This window comes from Lynx canadensis, chromosome B2 (assembly GCF_007474595.2).
Source record: "Lynx canadensis isolate LIC74 chromosome B2, mLynCan4.pri.v2, whole genome shotgun sequence".
Lineage (NCBI taxonomy): Eukaryota > Metazoa > Chordata > Mammalia > Carnivora > Felidae > Lynx > Lynx canadensis.
The window spans coordinates 135,004,737-135,027,324 of NC_044307.1; the positions used below are offsets into that span (position 1 = coordinate 135,004,737).

Here is a 22,588-nt window from a genome sequence, read left to right on the forward strand (position 1 = left end):
AATACAAAACCCACCACCGCGTGCCCCCACCCTCAGGAACCCACAGCCCAGGGAGAAGACGAGACCATGTCTATACCTCCCTGCTGACAAATCCAGTCGTTTGCATGGTGCTGGCCAGGAATAGCCCTCTCAGCCCCAGCAGGTCCCCGCACAGACATTTCCCACACGTAATAAAGTGCCGATCAGGAACCCCTGCTCGCTGATTGAATTCTTCCCTGGTACCTTAGCAGACTGGGTCCTCTAATGACAATGTATGAGCTAGAGGGGAAACGGAGTCTAAGTGGGCTTCGCTGTCCTCCAGAAGTGATGGGTCGTAACCAGCTCTATGTTTGTGTGCCTGTGTTAGGTTTGGAGGAGACCAGCCCGTCTACATCAACATCATTAGAGACCCCGTCAACCGGTTTTTATCGAACTATTTTTTCCGTCGATTTGGAGACTGGAGAGGGGAACAGAACCACATGATCCGCACCCCCAGCATGAGGCAGGAGGAACGCTACCTGGTAAGTCCTGTGGCATCTAAGAGTGGCCCACCCCGCCCTGGGCGAGCCCCTGGAGGCCGGGGAGCTCTCCCTCCCCACCCTGGTTGTCCCGTGGCACTTCTGTGGCACCTTCCTCAGGGAGGAAGTTTTTGCCCGTGAAAAGCTGATTGTCCCAGATGACCCAGATCCTGATGAACATCTTCTCAAATGACTTTCTGGCCTGGTTTTTCTTGGTTTGTCTTTCGCACTAAATCCCAGGGGAATCCCTAGGGAAACCTGATGGGTGTTACTGTCATTTAGATGTGCTTGGGATCTCTCTTGAAGGGCACAACGTGCTTCCCGTGGCAGTCCTATGAGAGAGGGGTGTTTTCAGATGAGACCCTGTGGTTCCTTAAAGGATGTGGACACAACCGTGACTGTTTACAGGTCGTCCAATGTCAAGTCCGAGTTCTTGCCCACCAGAGCACAACAGAATTAGGCTGTCTCGGCAAAAACTGTCTGCTCTTTCTGGACCTTGTTTGGGGACCCTCAGCTCCATGGGGATGTTAATTGTGACCCCAGTAATTGTTTCCATAGGGCAGAGTTGGGAACAAAAAGGGAGGGCCAGCAACAGAGTTAGAGTGCATTTGTCACTTGTTTGTGACCTAGATCAACAAAAGCTTGTCGGGCAGCCGAGATCTGGTGGTAAAGAAGGGGAAATCCTGGTCTGTGTGTCTCAGGGAGCCTGTTGGGGTCACCCAGACCCATCCTGGGCCGTTGGGCACAGCAGAAGGAGAAGAGAGTAATGAGGGGTCAGTACAAGTCTGTTCCCAGGGTGGGAGAGTGACCCAGAGCCTGTGCCCCTGCTGTCAAGGCCACAGAGCATCCTTAGAGCTGAAGTATCATTACCCACAATTCCAGCCGATGCCCAAGCTTCTCTTTCCTCATTTAATTTTTAAAAGTGTAATGAAAGTTCGTGTTTGGAGGATGGGAGTATTTTGCGTGATGTCACTTTCACGTGTGACAGTCCACAAGCAGAGTTGAGAAAACGGAGTTGTATCTTATCTGGCATGAAACAACGCGTTCATAGATGGGCCAAGACCAGAAACTAAGCCCGGTTACCATTCAGGATTTACTCAACCACCTAATGCTTTAGTGAAATATTTTTAAAATGGCTTTTACTTTAAAAAAAAAAAAAATGTTGGTGGCAGAAACTCTCATCTTTTCCTTGAAACTACATGTTATGACCATGGCTATATATTTTTTATTCGGTGACAAGTACATCTTCAGAGGATAGAACCACTTACTAGCGATGCAGGCGGGCCAGGTCTGAGGACCCAGAGTGGGGGACGGTCCCACAGAATCAGCCAGGAGGCTCCTTGGCTTCGCACAGGATGGAAATCATACACAACCCAGCAGGAGGCAAAAGCAGGGTTGACCGAAGATATATACCAAAAGAGATAGAAATGGTGTGTCCAGGAGATTTGGAAAGGAGAAGAGGGAGTCTGGCCTTTGCTTGGGATCTGCGGTTTTTATTGGTGATTAGGGTCGGGTGTGTGTCCTCTCAAACATACAGGTGCGGGTCAGAACAAGACAGGGTGCACACGTCCTTCATAAGTCGCTCGTTCCCTGAAGCCAGGGGTCTTGGCGTGCAGATATCTAGTGTCTGTGGTCTGGAACAGGCACATGATACCTCTGCCCGGTCATTCCTTAGATATCATCTGTTGTGCTGGAAAACTCCAAAGATATCATTATCTCTTTATCCCTTAGAAAGGGGGCATACGTTAAGGTAAGGCATGTGCAGGGTAGGGTGCAGATCCCAGCAAGAAGAGAAGCAGGAAAAGAAGCCAAGGGGAGAAAGAAACAGCCTTTGCTTTCATGGGGTGTCTTTGATTTCCCGGTCTCATTAGAGGAGTAATGTCTATTTGGATTATTGTGGTTTGCATTGGCTCTTGGTTACCATTTATATGTTCTTTTGAAAATGATGGGGCATATTCAATTTAATCAAAGAATATTACGGTTCCTGACCCGATCCCGATACTAAGAAAGTTAGAACCAAGTTATAGCTGATGATCGCGAAAAACCAAAGATCTGGAAATGAGTTTTATGAATCCCGCTCTTCAAACGTTAATGTAGGTAATAGCTAAAGTCGCAGTCCGTCAGAAGGTGAAAAGTGATTTTGGAAAAACATGGAAGTGGAGGGGCGGCCTTGGGGATCCAGAATGCCAGAGGGGGCGGGGACTGGCTGGGACGTCAGTGAGGGGGTGAGGAAGACAGTGAGGACGTGGCATCGGAGGGACTGTCAGAGTAGAAGATGGAAGTCGGTAAGTTGGTCAGCGAGGGGAACACAGCTCCACCTGGAGGGGCATCCGGACAAAGGCCTGCAGTGGGCACTCGTGTGGTTCATTCAGAGATCAGCGGGGGGAACAGTGTGGCTGGTGGAGAGTGGGGCGTGGGGACAGGAAAGTGGCGGGAGGAAAATTCGGAGAGGTAAGGGTGGGAGAGAACAGATTGTAGAAAGCCCCATGAATGACACCAGTTTCTCTAAGTGAGCTGGGAAGTGACACGAATGACCCCAAGTCAAACCCACCTTCCTCAGTGCTCTTTCTCTGGAGCCTCCATGGGAAAGCTGAGCCCTTCTCCCAGCGGGGATGTGTCATACCATCAGCCTGCAAACACCCTCAGCAGGCTTCTCCCGCCTTTCTAGGAGTCAGGGCCTCCCTCCTGCGCTAGACCTGTATCTGGCCAATCCCTGCAAGTCTCACAGGCTCTTCACACTCAAAGTTTCCACAGGGCTCTATTGAGAATGGAGTTTGTGGGATGGTGACCCCACATTTAGGCAGTGCACAGGCTACACAGCTGTACAGGGAGGTCTTGATGTTCTTCCCCTGTGCTCTCAGAAAGTTCCGTGCTGGTGATACCATTTCTCTGGGTGATATAATGTCTTAACTTCTGCCCTCCAACAGCCTATAAGTTCTTTGAGGACCAGATAGGATCAAAGTTCCATCTCTGTCCCTGGCACACAGAAGAGGGGCTGAAATACCGGAGGCCTAAATAGCATTCTACTTACTAAATAACAAACACATATTGATATGGAAGCTGAGAGCAATTCTCTAGGTTTTTCTACCCTGTCACGTTTTTGCCATCCTGTGAATCATTGCACATAATGTAGTCTGCACGTATTCACACAGTTAAGTTGTAATCATTTGCCAGAGAGGTTGTAAACAGGAGAGAAAAAAAAAAAATCATGGTTTAGATTTAAAAAAACAAACAAACCCATAAAGTGTTGAAAGTTGGTAGTCGAAGCAAATCTTATGCTGCCTTTATGGTGTGATTTGAGACATTCTGGGGAACTTTCCCCGCCTGGAATTCTACCCTTAGAGATTTGCAGGGGCCTCCTTTCCAAATGGAAGCTCTGTGTCCTGGGAAGGGCCTGTGTCCGTTGAGCTCATGTCATTCCTTGGCAGGGCCCCAGCAGGAGAGCACTGGGCTCCCCAAAGCAGCAGAGGGGGAAATCAGGGTAGCAAGGAATAGAGAGGGGGCCCCACGGGACATGTGACTCCTTCGTGACCTGGCCCCAGCCTGACCCAGTTAGAAGACTCTTTTCTTGTTCAAAGGATAGTTTGTTTATTTGGAAGAAGATGGTCTATCCCCCCCCCCTTTTTTTAATAGCTGAAACTTTTCATTTCATCTCCTTGGACCCATTAAACCCTTGAAATAAAACTGTCCCCTTTCAGAGCCTGCCCTCATTTTGGCAAGCCTGGGTGGTCAGTTGTTTGACTCAAAAGAGGGTGTTGTGTCTCAGTGGGGTGTAGGGCAGCTGTGAGGAGACCGCTGTCCCTGGAGGGGACGCACAGGGTGCACCCACACCCGAGAAGGAGGCAGGCGTGGCCGTGTGATGAGACCTCTCCCCGAACACTGCACGCACGCGGAGTCATGGGAGCTGGCCCCAGATGGGTCCACTGATGTACCCACATTATTCCAGATCTCAGCACTCCAAAGTCACTTGCTTTATCCAGTTGCCAAAACTTAGGCAGTTCTGCTCCTGGCCCCGAGCCTCACAGAGCTGCTTAGCATACAGCTGAGAGAGGGCCAGGGCCTCTGAGCCTGCCCCGGTTGGGGGGGCGGGGGGGGGAGTGAAATAATATCATCTTGTGATGCTGGTTTGGAAGAAAATGGAAAAGGGTAAAGGGATCATAGGATTTGCAGGGTCCCTGGAGGTCATGGGGAGACTCTTGTTTCACAGGGGTTAGGAACGGGGTCTGGGTCTGAGGGTGGGTCAGAGGCCCCACCAGAAGGAGAAGCCGGGCCCCCAACTCCCCAATTGTATCATTTGATCATTTGGACCTTACGTTTTACTTCCTGCATGTTAAAGGAAGAAGAGGACTGGGCTGGGCCAAGTTCTGTGCTTTCTGAGTAAAATCATTTTGTCTGACACATCTTTACAAAGACAACAGCTGTTATAACCTTTTCTTTCTTCCCAAATTTTCTAGCATCTTATAGCTATTTCCCATATTTTCTGGAAGCAGTTAGATTTTCTAGAAGTTTCTATGTCTTTCCAAACCATGTTTCCCTTGTATTCACACACACAAAAATAATTTTAAAATAACTTCTTGCTTGGGGCACCTGGGTGGCTCAGTCGGCTGGGCGTCCGACTTCGGCTCAGGTCATGTTCTCACGGTTCGTGGTTCGAACCCCGCGTCGGGCTCTGTGCTGACAGCTCAGAGCCTGGAGCCTGCTTCCGATTCTGTGTCTCCCTCTCTCTGGCCCTCCCCTGCTCACTCTCTGTCTCACTCTCTCTTTCAAAAATAAATGAACATTTAAAAAATGTTCTTGCTAGAACGGATACAAATTCAACATAGAGCAGCCACGCCGTGAAAAGGCCGTTCCCTTCGGCTCATATCTCTTTGTCCAGACCCAGACACTGGGCCGCCCAATGCACAGGTTCCTCCTTTCTCTTTTGCTTTTAGACTCATAAGGTGGGACAGAGCTGAGCCCAGGCGCACTTGGATATATCCCAGCGCATGAGACTCTTCTCCAGCTGGAGTCCAGGCTCCTTTTATTTCCAGGGCAGGGAGGTCCCTGGCATCCAGAACGTAGCTAATGAAAGAATGAATGGCCGCTAATGAAAAGCAACTGTTGTGATTTACAAGCGAGGGAGAGCATCTCATGCCTGCAGAAGCCACTCCCTTTTCCAGTTGCTGAATTTCCCTGCAAATGGATTTCTTGCCCTGGCATTTCCACTCCGTTCGTTATGTATACGTGTGCCATTTCTGCTTGCTGTTTGCCTAAAACTTGGCTGTAGAAAGGTTCATGGTCGAATGTTCTGCAGAGATACCACTTTGCAGTTTCAAACTCCAAAAAATGTCAGGTTGGCCTCCTTACCCAAACTTACTGCACATTCACCGGAGGACCCTTCCACTAGACGACCCTCCATTTGAAGAACAGGGAGAGAAGGAGATGTTCCCAGGGAGAAAACGCCTCTGTGATACTGTTTATTCGCCTTGGCTGTAAAGCGTGGAAAGTAATGCATGTTTAGAAAAAAAAAAAAAGATGCATAATTTACAGCTTCTTAATTCATAAAGAATTCAGTGAATCATGTTGGCCCCGTTGGATTCTGGAGAAGTCTGAAAACTGGCCAGCGTCAGCAAAGGTTTTGCAGAGAGCTATGCATTTTAATCTGCTTGAAAGTTTTGGACTCTAAACGTCCTTTAGCTTTGGAAATGTATATATGAAATACTCATTTCTGGAAATTTCCACTCTGCCCTGACCAGCTGAGGCTGTCTTGTGACCGAAACCTCGGGCTTTGCCTCCGTCTTTATTAAGCGTCATCTTCTTAAAGAAAGAAAACAAATATGGGATTTGGATGGTCTGCTCTTTCAGTATTTCAGTACATATCTACGTTTTCCGAATTTTGGAAAGTAAAAAAGTAATACTCTGTCTCCGACTAGTTCAGATTTGGCTTATGATTGCAGGCTGAGACAACAGCCTACCTAGCTGGGTGACCCAGCCAGTGAGTTAGCCTCCGTGAACCTTACTTTTCTCATCTGTACGATGGGGATATTTTACCTCCCTTGCCTGTATCACAGAGTTGTGGGGAGAATAAGTGAGACATTCTACACAGAAGTGCTCTGAAAGCTAAGAGTTTCCAGAAACGGTTTCAGCATTAATGCTTTCACCCACTGGCTTCATGTGACCTGTAGAGACTATTGCTCCTACGGACAGGGGCTGCTGTTCCCCTGTAGCCCAGGCCACGCTGGGCCATGTCCTGAAGCGTGAGGTCCACCTCCGCCAAGATCTCCCATGGCCCCACCAGGCCCCTTCCCCTGGGAATTTGTTTCTAAGGAAACTGCTTCTCTCTGTGTTCCCAGCAGCTGGAGGCGCGTTTTGATCCCGGCCCACTGGCATATATTTGTCCCTGTTTATTTGCTTGGAAACCTAAGCAGCTGTAGGCACAGGGCTGTAAAGTCTCGGAAACAGCACACTGTCGGCTTCCAAGGAGTGGGGAGAAAAGGTGAGCCAGGGCCGAAATGCTCCCTCGTGCCGCGCAGAGGTGCGGAGGACGAAAGAGCCCTGACTTGAGAGGAACGTTTTTGGAATCCATTTGTCAAAAGGGGTCACGGGCATCGCTAGAACCAAAGACCACTTCTGGGGTTTAGCAGCACCCGGAGCGGCCCCGGGAGCTTCTGGCAAACAGAGAAGATGATGGCACAGGAGGGGGAGGGGCAGGAGAGTCGAAAACAAGAAGGGGTCTCGGAGAAAAGGCTGGCTAGGTGCCTTGTGAGGGAAGAACGGAGAACCTCCAGCCACTGGTCAGGATGCCACCAAATAGTCACAGCCTTGCAACTGGTGGGTCGCAGGTTAGCGTGCCCTCCTCACATTTGCTCATTCACCTTCCAGCATCCTCCTACACCTCTGCGTGTAGATATTAGGTCCCACCCCTCGACCCCCTTTTATGGGCTCCAAAGGGGAGCCCGGACAGGCTACATGGATAGGGTCAAACTCCAAAAGTGAGGAAGTCGTATTAGGCCCTGTGAGTTACAAGGAGCTCAGATCCGCTCAGGTTACCTCAGGTTACAGGGGCCGGGGGAGCAGAAACGTGGGGACAATGATGAGGACATGTCCAGGAATGAGGACAGAAGGACCACAACTGCCGGCAAAGACCAGAACATGCCACGCAGAGCACAGCCCATGAGAAGGACGGGGAGCAGAGCGAAGCCCAGCGTCGAGGCGGGACACCAGACGTGGCTCGGAATCGGAGCCAGGTCTGGCCACCAAATTACGTTGGCACCGGGCCGCCCAGGGGTCCCGGGCTCCCTATTCTGCGATTCTGTCCTTGACACGCTTCAGCCACTCCTCCTCCTCTCGCCTTCTTCAGTGGCCTCGTCCGCTGCTCCCACAGTGGTGCCCGGTATTTCTCTTTGGCTCACATCCAAGGCCCTGAGTGACCCTGATTTGTCCAGTTGGTCAGTCTGTCCAGCTGCCTCATAGGTCGTGTTTGGCTGCCCCTGAGACACGTCCCCTCTCTGCTCTGGTCGAGGGGGTAGGCAGACGGGTGGGACAGGATGGAGCATGTGTTAGCTTCCCGTTGCCGCTGTGACGGCCGACCGCGTGTAGTGGCTTCGACGACAGAAATTTCTGCGGTTGCATTTCTGTAGGTGAGAAGTGTAGCACGGAACACCAAGGTGTCGGCAAAGCCGCCTTCCGTTTTGGGGGTTCAAAGCGAAGACCCCTTTCCTAGTTCATTCGGGGAAGGCAGAATCCATGCCCTGTGCTGGCAGGATTGAGATCCCATTTTCTTTCTGGTGCTCCCATGAGCACCATTCCCATTGTCTAGAGGCGTCTACGTTCCTTGAAATGTGGTCCCCCTTTTCCAAAGCAGCTAGTGACTTGAGCCCCTTACCTGCTACAAATCTCTCCTCCTTCTTCCATCTCATCCCTTTAACCCAGCTGAGGAGGGATCTACACTTGGAGGGTCCGTGTGATTAGATCGCACTCACCCAGATAATCCGGAGTATTCTCGGTCTCAAGGACTGTAACCTTCATCACACCTGCAGGATCCCTTTTGCCACATAAGATACCGTATTCACGGGTACCAGGAATTAGGGTGTGGACATCTTCAAGGCCCATTATTCTTCCTGCCACAGTGTCACCTAGGACTGCAGGTCCTAAAGAGATTGTGGAGGTGATGTGAGCATGACAGGCACTTGACGCGTCCCATCCATAGGTGGGGACCCTCATCTGTTTTCCACTGTGGCATGGCACCAAACTACAGCTACCCTGCTTCTGGTCTTCAAAACCAAGAGTACGGTCCTACATTTTGGGTTTTCTCCTTAACACTAATGACGCATCCATCCAGTCATCATTCATTTATTCAGTAAACACCGGTAGTCCTTTCTGTACGTCAGGCACGATAATAGAAACTGGAGATAAAACATAGAGCAAAAATAGACTCAATGTCTATCCTCATAGAGCTCAGAGTCCTATAAGCGAGACAGGCAGTAATCCCCACCGCACAAATGCATGTGAGATAGTAACTGTATCACATCCTACAGTGCAGAGACAGGGCACTGTCCAGGCATAGGATGAGGCAGTTGGCAAGTGGGAGGTCAGAGACGTGATGGTTGAAGTAAGATCTGAAGGGAAAGAGGAGAAGGAAGAACATCCAAATGTAGGGAAGAGCACGTGCAAAGGTCCGGTGGCAGGAGGGAGCACAGTAAGCCGAGGGGGAGAACAAGGGAGGCTGGAGCAGAGAGATCAGAAGGAGGACAGAAAAAGCTGAGTCCGGTAATGTGGGCAGGCAGAGGTCAGGCCCTGTTAAAGAGCACTGGGGAGACACTCAGGATTTAAAGCACGGGAGGCATATGTACATGGGATCCTGAAACTTTTACATTTTGAAAAAAATTAGCTAACAAAATACAGAAGGACTCCAAGTATGTGCATAGACCAGTTAGTTCAAGGCTAAATGCAGAGATCCAAGTGGGAGATAAATGAAGAAGCAAGTGTTTATGGAGCATTGACCATACACAAGGAGCAGCTCCAGTCTGGGGCAGGGGTGGTGATGGGGGAGCATTTACAAACAAGTGTAAAACACCCCACTGTCCTAGTTGTTAACAGCCCGGCTAGCAACGGAAGAACCAAGCTTGAAAAGCTTACCACCAACAAGGAGAGAGGTCATAGCTCAGTGCAACAGCACAGAAATTGTCATTGGCTGGGCCACGTTTAATTAGCAAAATAATGATGGAGACACAGTCTGAGAATCCAGGTGAGGAAGGCAATCTGGGAGAGTTGGGGTCATTGGGGGAGGCTTCTTAGCCGAGGTGGGAGCTCCGTCTTTAAGGATGGATATAGATTAAGGCAGGGGTACGGGTCAAGAGGGCCATAGGAACTGAGTGTGTGCAAAAGCCTGAGAGCCTGAGGCTTGCTCTTTGGTGACCCGCCCAGCTTGGCTGGAGCAGAGGGTCTAGGGAAGCGAGGAGCTTTGGGGCTGTAAAGCAGTTCTCCAGATGGCCCTGAGCAGGGGAAGCAGCGTGCACTCCTGAAGGAAGGTCCCAACAGGAGCATCAAACCCCAGGGCCGCCAGGGCACAGCCAGGTGCATCCGCTGGCCACCTGTCAGCTGAGCTCCTCTGCTCCTCACCCCGCCCCTCCCTGTGAACCCTCGGACCCTGCAGCTGTCTCTTCAATGGGGGCTCAGCTCTGCGCCCCTGCTGGGCCAGTTGGCTCATATTCACAAAGGTGACAGTTTCCAGCCTGGCCGCTCATTGGAATCACCTGATTCCAGAGCTACTAATGCCTGTCTCCTACACCCAGAGATTCTGGTCTCGTTGATCTGGAGTGCAGCCTGGGCTTTGGGATTTGTTACAAGCTCCAGAAGTGATGGCAACATGTAGCGAAGGTGAAGTATGAAGGATAACAGCACATCCGTGACTGGCTGTGTTAGCAGGCGCTGCTCTCACCAAGAGACGCACCGCCTGAGTATCTTCTGGAGTCTTACCTCCCGAATCCTCCGCCCCTTTGGAAAAAGCTGTCCTTGCCTTCCCCTCAGAAACGTTTCTGCTTGTAAGGCTTTTATTTGGCCCGTGCAGATAAATGTCGTTAAAGAAGTTTGATGATGTAGTTCGAGGTTTGCTGTGTTAACGAATACTTGTGCCTGTGTTATCGGGCTTCCTTCTAAATTGAAGTGGGTCCTATTTATTATACAGAAACCAAAGAGTCTATGATAGGTGCATTTAATATCTCACTTTCTAGAGCCCTGCTTCAGGCAGTAAAACAGAGAGTGAGCACTTTGGCGAATAAAATCCTTGAGCATGAGAACCTCTGTATTGCCACCTCATCAAAGAGACATGTGTCACTCTCGAAATGCCAGCCACTGATATACATACTAAACCAAAAGACATGGATAAATAGAACTACACTTTAAATGCAGTCAGGAAATGTCCTTTCGAATAATGTTCCCCAAATGTAGTCAGGGCATTTGCTATTCAAAGAACTTCCGGGGTGAAGTTTTATATAAAGTGCCAAGTTAATGGCTCAACTGATCTGCGTTAAAATTTTGAATTTCATACCTTGCGTTTGTTTTGCAGAACCCGGCGCACCACTGTAGTTGTCCTCGATTTGCTTTGCCAAATTGTAATATTTTTTTCTTTGCCCAACCGTGTTACATACACAGCACAAATTCCCCAAAGGCGGGATGACCTCCAAGTGCGTTCTGAAAAATATTTTGCAAAGTTTGAAGACAGACAGGAAAAGTAAAAGTGTAAAACATCTGAGAGATTTATTGGATTCTCAGCTTAAATTCTAATTGCAAGTACTTATGAAAATGTCAATATTAACATGAAATAGCTGGCAGTTTCTCTAATAAATGTAAATTGAGTTAGATGGTGTATAATTGGAAAAACGCTTGCTTTGCTCGGGCTCTCCCAAAACAAGCCTTAAAATCTGTTAGCTGCAGCAGCCTTGCCCTCTAATGGCTGGAAATAGAAGGACAAATACTTTTAACAGCAAGGAGGATAGAAACTAAGAGAAGGGCATGGCTGACCATTTAGCACCATGTCTAGGTTCTCTTCCCAAAGCATGGGGCACGGCGTAGATGTTAGTGTGAGCATATTCGTAAAAAGAGGTGGCTAGATGGAGGCTGAGGGCTAGGGAGCCAAAACCCAATGCCAAGTGCCTTGGATCTTCAGAGCCGTCTTCTCTAGAAGCTGGTAAAACAGATGCTTGATCTCCTGAAATGCAACAAGAAGGTAAAACTCACCTCCAAATACTAAAGAGTTTTTTAAATGTTTATTTTTGAGAGCGAGAGAGACAGAGCGCCAGTGGGGCAGGGGCAGAGAGAGAGGGAGACAGAATCCGAAGCAGAATCCGGGCTCCAGACTATTAGCACAGTGCCCGACGTGGGGCGTGAACCCACAAACTGTGAGATCATGACCTGAGCCAAAGTCGGATGTTCAACCAACTGAGCCACCCAGGCGCCCCCAAATACGAAAGATGTAAATGCCTGGAAAAGTGATAGAATAAATAATCAAGCCTGGAAACTGTGACGGTCTTAGCTCCAATTGGTTTTGCAGAACACGCTTAACAAACTACCTCAGTTCCCTTTTATGAGTGACTAATGAGTGTCACAGACAGGGTAGAAGCAGTAAATGTGGTTTGGTGGGAATTTAGTAGGAAGTCTGATCTTATCCCACATGACACTTGCATTGGTCTTCTAGGAAAGCAGCCAGGAATGAATGGGACAGGTGGGGGATGAACTAGCTATAAACTCGTGCACAGACCATCTTTTCTCTGACCCTAAGCTCATGAAGATATTCATGGTTAAATGAAAGAGATTTGGCCAAAGCCTACTCAGCTTCACGATGAGTAAAGATTTGTAAAAACGGCTCAGCGTTTCATTGGACAAAGTGGAAACACAATGGAATTGTACCAACATTCATATACTCATCACCTTTTGCATTAAAGAGGAAGTGACTCTGCTATGAATTTACAGTAAAGATGGCTGCCCCTTTGCCACCTGCAGAGTCTTTTTTTTTAACGTTTATTTTATTTTTAAGAGAGAGAGAGAGAGAGTGTGTGAGTGGGAGAGGGGCAGACACAGAATCTGAAGCAGAGTCTGAAGCAGGCTCCAAGTTATCAGCACAGAGCCTGATGCGGGGCTCGAACTCACGAACTGCGAGATCATGACCTGAGCCAAAGTCGGTCGCTTAACTGACTGAGCCACCCAGGTGCCCTGTCACCTACCGTCTTAAACGCTCACTTCCAATTTTTGAAATAAACTCACCTCTTGGATGAGACTTGGTGGAAAGAAATCAGCATATGTACAAAAGAAAGTTCTCAATTTCAATAGGAGACCGAGGAAACTTTGTTGACGATAGAATCTCAGATCTAACTATGGCATTCTCTGGTTGCTATTAGTAAAAACTATGTGCAATTAAGAAAAGTGATCTAATCTAACATGGTAAGGTTAACCTCAACCAACTTTGATTACTGCTAATCTTTAATTTCTCCAGTAATTATTACTCGGTGTGGATTATATACCTATATATACATATACATATGTGTGTATGTGTGTGTGTGTGTGTGTGTGTGTGTGTGTGTGTATATATATATATATATATATATATATATATATATATTTTACTTGCTAATGTGTGTTGCTTCTTAAATCCTCCAAATTATTTCATGGTGGTATATGTCTTATATTTTTAACTAAAATGTAATTCTCTAGATGATAGGACATAATCTCTTTTTTTTTTTTTAGTTTATTTATTTATCCTGAGAGAGAGAGAGAGTACAAGTGGAGGAGGGCCAGAGGGAGAGGGAGAGAGAGAAAGAATCCCAAGCAGGCTCTGCACTGACAGCACGGAGCCCAATGCGCGGCTCGAACTCACGAACCGTGAGATCATGACCTGAGCCAAAACCAGGAGTCGGACGCTTCACCAACTGAGCCACCCAGGCGCCCTGCGTAATCTCCTCTTTTGATCTTAGCACCCGTCGCAGCTCTGTGGCCAAAACCCAGCCTAAACTTCAGTACATACTTAATAACAGATACATATACAGAGTACTAATGACATATGCTTCTCTTCTCCACTAACATGAGAAACTTCAGCGTGCTTTGAACACCTACAATGTGCCAGGCACTATGATGGGCATCTGTCCCTACTTCCTACCTGTACCACACACAGGGAAACCCTGTATTACACTCTCAGTGAGTGTGATACTGTTTAGTCACCCAAACAAGAAACTCTGGAGTCATCCCTGCCTGCTTTCGTTCCCTGACCCCCCAAGCCATGTGCAGTTAGTCAGCCTGTCGTCCTCCGGAAAGCAGAGCCTGAGGCAAGGGTGAAGGGCTTGGGTGTGGGAATGTGGACAGCCATCCCAGGGAATAGGCGTGAGGTACTGGAGAGAGAAACGGGGAAGGAGGGAAGGCCAGTACAAGGGTATGTCCTCACAACGGTCACTCCCTTGGAAACCAAGACTCAAGCCTGCCAGGACTCTCGAGGACAGTGTAGAATTCACCCTAATTTTTTTTTTCTGCTTGGGGAAAAAACAAGGGGTGCATGGATCCTCCGGTTTCACCTTTGGTTGTCAAGTTTGCCCCTTAACTCCCTCACCTCTGGGCTCTGCACACATGAGTGCCAGGCGGGTTCCTGTGGGCGTAGCACTGAGAACAGAAAGCAAGGGATGTCTTAAGCCGCCGAGGCAAGGGCGATCTCAGGTCACCTCTGCGTGAATCTGTGGCTGCTGCAATGGCTAGAGTAGAAAGTGGCCACGAGGGTGGGAGGTGGCACAGGAGTGACCAAGTCACCTGCCAAGCCTGTTGGTTCTTCCTCCTTGACTTCTTTCAGATCCGCCTCCATCAAGGTCATCAGTAAAAAGCCCTCATCATTTCTCACCTGGATATCTGCAAAAACCTCCTAGACTCAACCACCTGTCTCCAGTTCTTCTCCCTCCAATCCATAGCCATAGTGTCCAGTTTGCGCATCTGACATTGTCGTTCCCCTGCTTATGGCTCTTCAACGTCTTTCTGCTCCTTAGATGTAAGGGATTTTATATCTGTCAACAGTATTCTACTGTTGTTATTATTACTATTTAATCAATAAGCATCACACCCGCATGTGACTCTACAATTATGTCAATTAAAAGCTTCAATGAACAAGAGCATCACAAACCGACAGAGAAGGGAGAGGTTAATCAATACGTAGTATAGGAAAAGAGGAAATGAGAAAGAGTTCTGGGTAGAGGATGGGAGAAGCATGGTTTGATTAGCATTTATTTGGGAAAGCAGTTAAGTCAAGGCTGGATTGGTCCAGATTATTGAGAGTCTGCGAGAATCAGAGAAGGGACTTTAGAATTCATCACAGAAGGCAGGCGTCCCCAAGCTTCTTGAACAAGAAAGTAAATATCACGGTGTGAGATGCTATTTCCGAGTTGTGTGCTAGACTTACAAGGACCTTCTTCACTCTGAAGCTATTTAAAAAAAAAAAAAAAATTCCCCATGGTGTCTCCCAGGGGGGTTGTTGTAGTTCATATTGTTTAAATTAAAATCTTTGCTTCATCTGAAATTTATCCTGCTGTCAGGTGTAACATATCAATCCAGTATCTTGCCCCCACCCAGATAGCTAACAAATTATCCTAATGACCTTAATACCATAATTCATCTTTTCCACACTAATCTAAAGTGTCACTTTTAGCACATAATATGGTTCTGGAGGGGCCTATTTTTTGATTTTCAATCTTGTTGCATGCATCTGTGTCTTTAGGTACAGTAACTCGCACACTCTTACATATCTAATCTCTTCTCATGAATCTTTTCCCCCAACTGTCCTACTCTTTATCTTTGTTAATTTTTCCATGGGAACTTTCAGATCCTCTTGTTCAGCTCCCCTCCTCTTCACATATATGCCCAGAAAACCCTGTCGTTACTTGCTGGGTTTACATTAAATTTTAGGTTAACATATAGAGAATTGGCATCTTTATGTAGAGTCTTATTATTTGAGCATGTATTTTGCTTTTCCATTTGTTCAAACTTCTGTCATAGCCCTTGAGAGTATTTTTAAAATGTTCTCATTTAGATCTTGCACAGTTTAAGTTTATTTCTAGGTTATTTTATCTTTGTTTTTGCTATTTTTGCATATTATTATTACTGTTATTAAATTCTGTATGTCATTTTTAACTCAGCCAACTCACTCAGTTCTCTTACTGTTTCTCAATAGATTTTCGGGGAGTTCTTTTCATTTACCAGATAAAATTTGTGTCCCCAGATAATAATGATAACTTTTCTCTTTTTTTCTAGTTTTTATAGATCTTGTCCAATTGTTTTTGTCATATCTCTAGAACAGTGCTAAATATAGTGGTGGTAAGAATTGGTTTCTTCTAAAAACCAGATGATTGAAGTAAAAATCAAATCACTACGGTCAATGTTTGATCGTTTCCACTTTTTTTTTTCTACTAGAGTGTAATGTTTGAGATCTAGGCTGTTTGGAATTTCATTTCAGGAAGAATATAAGCAGCATAAATCTTTTTTTAAATTCATTTTAATGTTTATTTTTTGAGAGAGAGAGAGAGAGCACAAGTGGGTTAGGAGTAGGGACGGGGGCGGGGGGGTGGGGGGGACACAGAATCCAAAGCAGGCTCCAGGCTCTGGGCTGTCAGCACAGAGCTCGACATGTGGCTCGAACTCATGAACTATGAGATCATGACCTGAACTGAAGGTGGACACTTAACCAACTGAGCCACCCAGGTGCCCCTAAATCTTTTTTTAAGTTTAGTTACTTACTTTTGGGGGCGCCTGGGTGGCTCAGTTGGTTGGGCGTCCGACTTCAGCTCAGGTCACGATCTCGCGGTCCGTGAGTTCGAGCCCCGCGTCGGGCTCTGGGCTGATGGCTCAGAGCCTGGAGCCTGTGTCCGATTCTGTGTCTCCCTCTCTCTGCCCCTCCCCCGTTCATGCTCTGTCTCTCTCTGTCTCAAAAATAAATAAACGTTAAAAAAAATTTAAATTAAGTTTAGTTACTTACTTTTGAAAGAGAGAGAGCACACGAGTGAGCGTGGGAGGGGCAGGGAGAAAGAAAGGGAGGGAGGGAGGGAGAGAGAGAGAGAGAGAGAGAGAGAGAGAATTCCAAGCAGCTCACAGTGGGAGACCGAAGAAAGGCTCGAACTCACAAACTGTGAGATCATGACCCGAGCGGAAATCAAGAATTGGTTGTTTAACCAGCTGAACCACGCTGGTGTCCCCAGCAGCATGAATCTTAATATCTAATGGCAGAAAAGCCTGAGGAAAAGACAGTATTTTTCTAACCCTTCACCATTAGATGTCACTATTGGTAACCGCCCCCATTATCTAGTGACCAGAACAGCCGTGTTCTCAACAGCCGGTTTCCCTGGATCGGTGAGGGAAAGATAACACACTAGGGGGTAAATTCAATGTTGGAGTCCCTCTAGAAGTCTCTGGACTGGATGTGAGCTTGTTTCTGTTCCCAAGGGTATGATCTTTCCCCGGCAAGTCAGTTCCTCGGTGACCACATTTCATAACTTGTAACAAATGCAGAATACATTCATCGTTCACAATTTCGTAGTAGAAAGGAGACATGAAAAACAACTGGAGGCTGAGGGTAGAATCAGGCACACATGTCACCTTGCCTTTCGTTCTGAACAAACGTAAAAACAAAGTGCTGCCTGATCAAGATCATCTTTGACACTGAGACCACATGTCTCCCCAACTTCTGTTGCACAGTCTTCTTTGACTTCCTGTGGGGCTGCTACGAAAGGACCAGAAAGTCCTTTGATATAAACCTGAGCACACCTGACTTTAGAAAGGCAAAGACTCTTTGACTAGGACCCAGTGCTCTGAGCAGCTGTCAGTCCGTTCAAACACAACTATGGAAGCAAATAAGCCCAGAACTGTGAGAGGAACCTTGACCGTGGACCCTTGGGTGGATGATGTTTCTCATTGAAGTTTTGGACTTGAGAAGCTCTGTGGGACAGCTTCCAAGGGACCTGTACTTCCTGGAGGGCTCCCTCTCAGCCCTGTGTGGTGGGTGAGAGTGCCAGGAGCTGAGGCTGCTATGTCTCCTTTTCTTCTGGAAACTAAGTTGACGTGAGAGAGTAAATCCCCTCACTTGAATTATTTTGACAGAATATGTTCCTGAGACTTTAACTTGGTCATTTCTGGCTGCTCCCATCAGTCAATGTAGAACGTTACTATAAATGAGTATAGGCCTTCCACCTTTCTGTGAGAATCCCAGTTGTGAAAGCCCGAGTGAATCTTCCTTTATTTTGAACCGTGAGTTCCATTTCCAGCCCTTCACAGATGGGCCCCTCCTGTCTCACGATGTTTCTTTCTTTCCGATGACACTTGGGCCCTGGGGTTTCCTCGGGCGTTCGTTTTCAGCCTTCCTTGGGTAGCCCAGAAGAATTTGCTGCGGTCACTCTCCTACATCTTGCCTAGCTTATTTTTTTGCCGAATCTGATCACTTATGTATTTAAAACTTCTGAATAATATACATATATCACCAATCTACAATAATCCTGATTTTAAAAAAAAGCAGCTCTTCATTCATTCAGTCCAATCTGCACTGAAACCCTTTTCATTTTCCCTTTGGAATGCCTCTCAGGTGTCCTCAGCCCCTCTCCATTGCTCCTGCCAGCACCATGGTCTTTAATTTCTCCCACCTCTGCAATGGCTCCCTCGCAAACCTTCTCTGAGGCCACTTTCCCTCCCCTTGCACCTTGCTTGGTGCTGCTGGGCTAGTTGTCCAGAGCAGCCCTTCACGTCAGCATTTAATCCCATTCTCAAGAAGCTAAGTGACTCCCGTCTTCCGGGATGGATTCGAAAGTCCGTTCAAAGGTCTCACTCATCCGGACCTATCCCGCCAGCCTTGATTTCCCGCTTTCCCAAACAAACACTACTCGAGCCAGGGTGCTCCCAGCCTCTTCCCAGACAGGCTCGTGCCCAGTTCCACCCTTTCCCTTATGTCGCTCCCCTAAGCTGGAAAGCCTCCTTCTCTTTGCCCTCTTCATCCGCTTCCTAGCTGTCCTTCGAAATTTCACCTCTACTCTCTCTTGATTCCGGCCTGGGGGTGCTGTCCCTTTTCTAGAATTCCAGTTACTCGTGTGTTCTTCTCCTGTCACTTACTCCTGAGTTCACCTCCGTTCCAGGCACTGCTAAGCCCTTGAACACTTAACTTGACCTTCACAACACAATCTTATGAGATTATTATTATATTATCATGCCCTCATCTTACAGATGAGAAGCCTGCTGTTCAGGGAGGGTAAGAATTAAGTTACACCCATTAAGTGATGAAGCTAGGATTCAAACTCAGGCAGGCTGGCTCCAGCAGACATGTTCCTAACCACGAGGCTGAACTGCCTCTTTCTGTTCTACGTGAGTCTCTCATTGTTACCTTTGTCCTTCCCCGGCCTAACTGCCAGGTCCTGAAGGGCAAGCACTTTCCTCTCTGCTCTGTGTACAATAGCCCGTTCACTGCTCCCCGGAGCCCACTGCGTAGGAAGCTCTTAAGCTCTGTGTACTTGCAGAGAACTTATCTGTCCTACCAACGTTTCTTCACCTAAAAAATAAAAAAAAAACAAAAAACAAAAAACCATGGTCTAGCACATGGTAAGTGCTCAGAGAACATGTGTTGAATAAATAACTAAATGAATATTTGATGGATTCACAGTTCAGTAAATATATGATCAAATCATATATTTCCTTTCACGGAAATTTCTGGATCTGTATTTTACGGACAGGTCTCTCAGTTGTTTCCAGGCTGCTGCCGATGACTGGGCTGGACTTTTTCCTAAATAAAATGGATGCTTCGAGATCCTCAACAAAGTTAGTCGTCGCCTCTATGGGTCCAAAGGGTTTCAGCATTCATGTCTCCCTTGGAGCTGATGAAATTAAGTTCTACCCATTTAATTAAACTAATATTTCAGTATCAAAGCCAAAAAGAGACACTGTTCGGTTTAGCCACCTCACAAACAGTACTTTTAAACTTGAGGTCTATAGCACTTACTTATTTATGAGTAAATCAAATGGTATCAGTTTGACAAATATTAACATTTCATTCTCAGAAATCTCCTTTAGGAGAAAGCTGCTCCAAACTGAAGGAAGCCACTATTTGTTTTATACCCTATGCCTGAACACTGCTTTGGTCTCCACTTTCCATCCAGTGTGGATTTTAATGTTTTTGATAAAAGGTACCTCATCTGATTCTCTCTGAATGCTGTGAGTGCGAGTCAGGCTTCTGCAGAGCACAATCTGGATTGACTTCACTTACAAAGCCACATTTAGCATTGCAGATTTTAAAATTCAGTCAAAATAAATGATTCTACATCAAGGGCTGAATGAAGACCGAGTTTTCAAAGGGCTTTTCTTTTGAAACATTCAAAGCACCTCATTAAGTCTACAATCTTCCAAAAATGTGTTCTCCAAGATAGCCTTATTAGTCCCATTTTGCAAATGACAAAGTTGCAGCAAGACGCAATTAAATATCTTTACCAGGGTCTACCAGAAGGGAGTCACGCAGGGAAGGCCCTTCACTTATGATCAGGCCATCATTAGTTAATTAGATGAAGAGGCCCCCCCAAAAACAGGCAGGAAGCCAAATGTAAGAACAGGATTTGTCATCATGTCTCTTTTAACGTGGGATCCCAAGGACTTGAGAAGAGAAAACAAAAAAACAAAAAAAAACCCAAAACCCGACCTCTTTTAGTCATAGCACGTAACTGTAGAAAAGATACAGAGAGGTTATCTCCTCTCCAATCACTGTTTGACTTGTGAGGATAAGCCGGAAGGTCAGAACCTTGGGTGGAGTTAGCTCTCACCGTGCTGCTGCTGACTGCCAAGGTGAAGGCCAGCTGGGTGTTTTGCAGAAAAAGTGAATTTAGGAAATAGAATGTCAGAAGCAAGCTTATGAAGTGCAGGAGGGTCTAGAAGGGTGTACATTAAGCTCTGAAACAAAATTATAAAGCTCAGAAATGATGGCTATCCCCTAAACTTTTCCAATCTACTGTTCACCGATTCACTTAACTGCAATCCCATCCCTGTCCCGAAACGGAGAACACGGTCCTCTCAAGGTGATCACATCCCCACGGGTAGACCTCTGTGTCCCCCCACCTACATGGACACATGCTCATGAGCATACTCAAGGACTAAAAATAAAAGTGTTTTCTTTTTAAGTTCAGCTCTTCTTCCTGGGTTCTTTCCTCAAATTATAAATAAGCCTGGTAGGTCTGGCATTTTGTTACTAACATCTTTGAATGAACCTACCCATCTGCAACTGATTATGTACATCATGTGCGTAAAATGATCGGACTCTTTATATGCTAATGTGGCTAATTCATTCATTCTTTCTTTCAACAAATACTCAGCACCTACTCTGTAGCCAGTGCTTTGGCAGATACTGGGAATCCAATAATGAAAAACACAGATGTGGTTCCAGCCCTCAGAGAGTATATAATCTATCAGGGAAAACAGGCATTAAACGTCTAATGGAGAGGTGATCTGGCTGTGGGAATAGTATGTGCACAGGTCAAGAGTCTCAGGAAATAGGAGAATCTCATATGGATGGAGTTTAAAAAGCAGAGGACAGGAGGGTGATACGGAGGTGGAAAGGTGGGCAGGAGCTAGATCATAAAAGGCCTTCAAAAACAGCCTAAGTGTGTGGGCCTTTATGCTGAAGACAATGAAAAGTCCTAGATTGAATTATGGCTGGGTGGGGAGGTTGAAGGGAGAGGACATGATAGGATTTGCATTGGAAATTTTGTGCCAGGGGAAGTTACCTGGAGCAAAACAAGATAAATTATTTTGGCGTGGAACAGGATTGTCCTGGTAGAGGAATGGATAGATTAAGACACATCCATAAGGTAGAAGCAACATGCTTCATGAGTGACTGGATATGAAGGAGAAGAGGAGGAGTTAGGAAGATCCCAGGTCTCTGGTTGTAGCCAATCCATGGATGGTGTTGCCGAGGGTGGGGAAGGAAGGGACAGAGAGCCAGGAAACACAAGTTCTGCCTTAGATATGCTGAATTTCAAATGCCTGACATATATGTGATAAGGACCTCCAGCAGGCAGAAGAGAGGGCTGGATATATGGAACTGGAAGTTATCAGTATCTGGAGAGAGGATAATTAATCTACTAATGTATATATTCCATAAGGGGTGAGATCATGTCTGGAACAATGCTGGTGCTCAGTAATTACTTGCTAAAAGTTGTTGAATCCAAGCCATGGGGTGAAATTAAGGCTGAGGATAAAAGAGCCTGTGGGTCACCCATTGTTTAGCACTCATTGAGGAATTGGAAGCAAAGGAACCTGAGCAAGAGTCCTAACAAGAGGACAACATAGAGATGTGGCATTACGGGATCAGAGGAAAATAGTTTTCACGGTTGGAAGGTTCTAGGAGGGCAAACAAAATGAAACTAGAAAAACGCAGCCATCTTGGAATTAGCAACATAGCAAAAACAAGCCATCTGGGCCAGAATAGTTTCCATTTAGTGATAAGGGTAGGGGCCAGATGAACTTGAGTGGTGGGCAGGAACAACATGGAGATGGTGATGGAAAGGGCTAATCTGCATTGTCCTGATGAAGTGTGCAGAGGCACGCCCAGGTTGGTAGCCATTGTCTTTCCTAAAGAGGATGTTCTCTTGCAGGGGAAGAGGTAGGTCCTCAAAAACTAAAGGGTAAGGGAATCCCACCTCATTCCTTTTTAAAAAAATAATAAATACTTATCGAGCACTTACTACATACAAAGTCCAAAGCGATTAGCATGCTTAGGTCCTCCAAGATGAGATTGGACATTCGGAGATTTATTGGAAGAAATGCCTGTGGGGAGAAAAGGAGCTGGGAAGAGCCACAAAGAACAGAGAAGGAAGAATCGAGTAGGCAGAAGCTTGGACCACAGTGTGGTTCCAAGAAAGTTTTGGTCAGGCCAATGGGGAGTCCTCAAGCCCAAGGCACCCATCAGAGGAGTCCTACTTCCTGCAGGAATGGGCATCATAGTCTGTTTGCTACACTCAGTGTTTGGCTGAGAGCAGCCCATGGGAAGCATGGCCTTGGCACAAACGAGGTGATAGGTTCAGAGCAAAGCATCTGGGGCCATCGGTCACTTATGCTCCCTGTAGCAGGAAAGG

At 46.8% G+C, this 22,588-nt stretch overlaps 1 protein-coding gene across 3 annotated transcripts in view; it reads left to right on the top strand.

Annotated features, from left to right (window-relative positions):
* The window catches only part of UST (uronyl 2-sulfotransferase), a 318,211-nt gene that overhangs the window by 197,584 nt on the left and 98,039 nt on the right, over positions 1-22,588 (top strand). For all 3 annotated transcript variants that reach the window (XM_030316555.2, XM_030316556.1, XM_030316559.1), the window contains exon 5: positions 347-500. In XM_030316555.2, the coding sequence (XP_030172415.1) occupies positions 347-500 (154 nt within the window). The remainder of the gene's footprint in view (positions 1-346; positions 501-22,588) is intronic.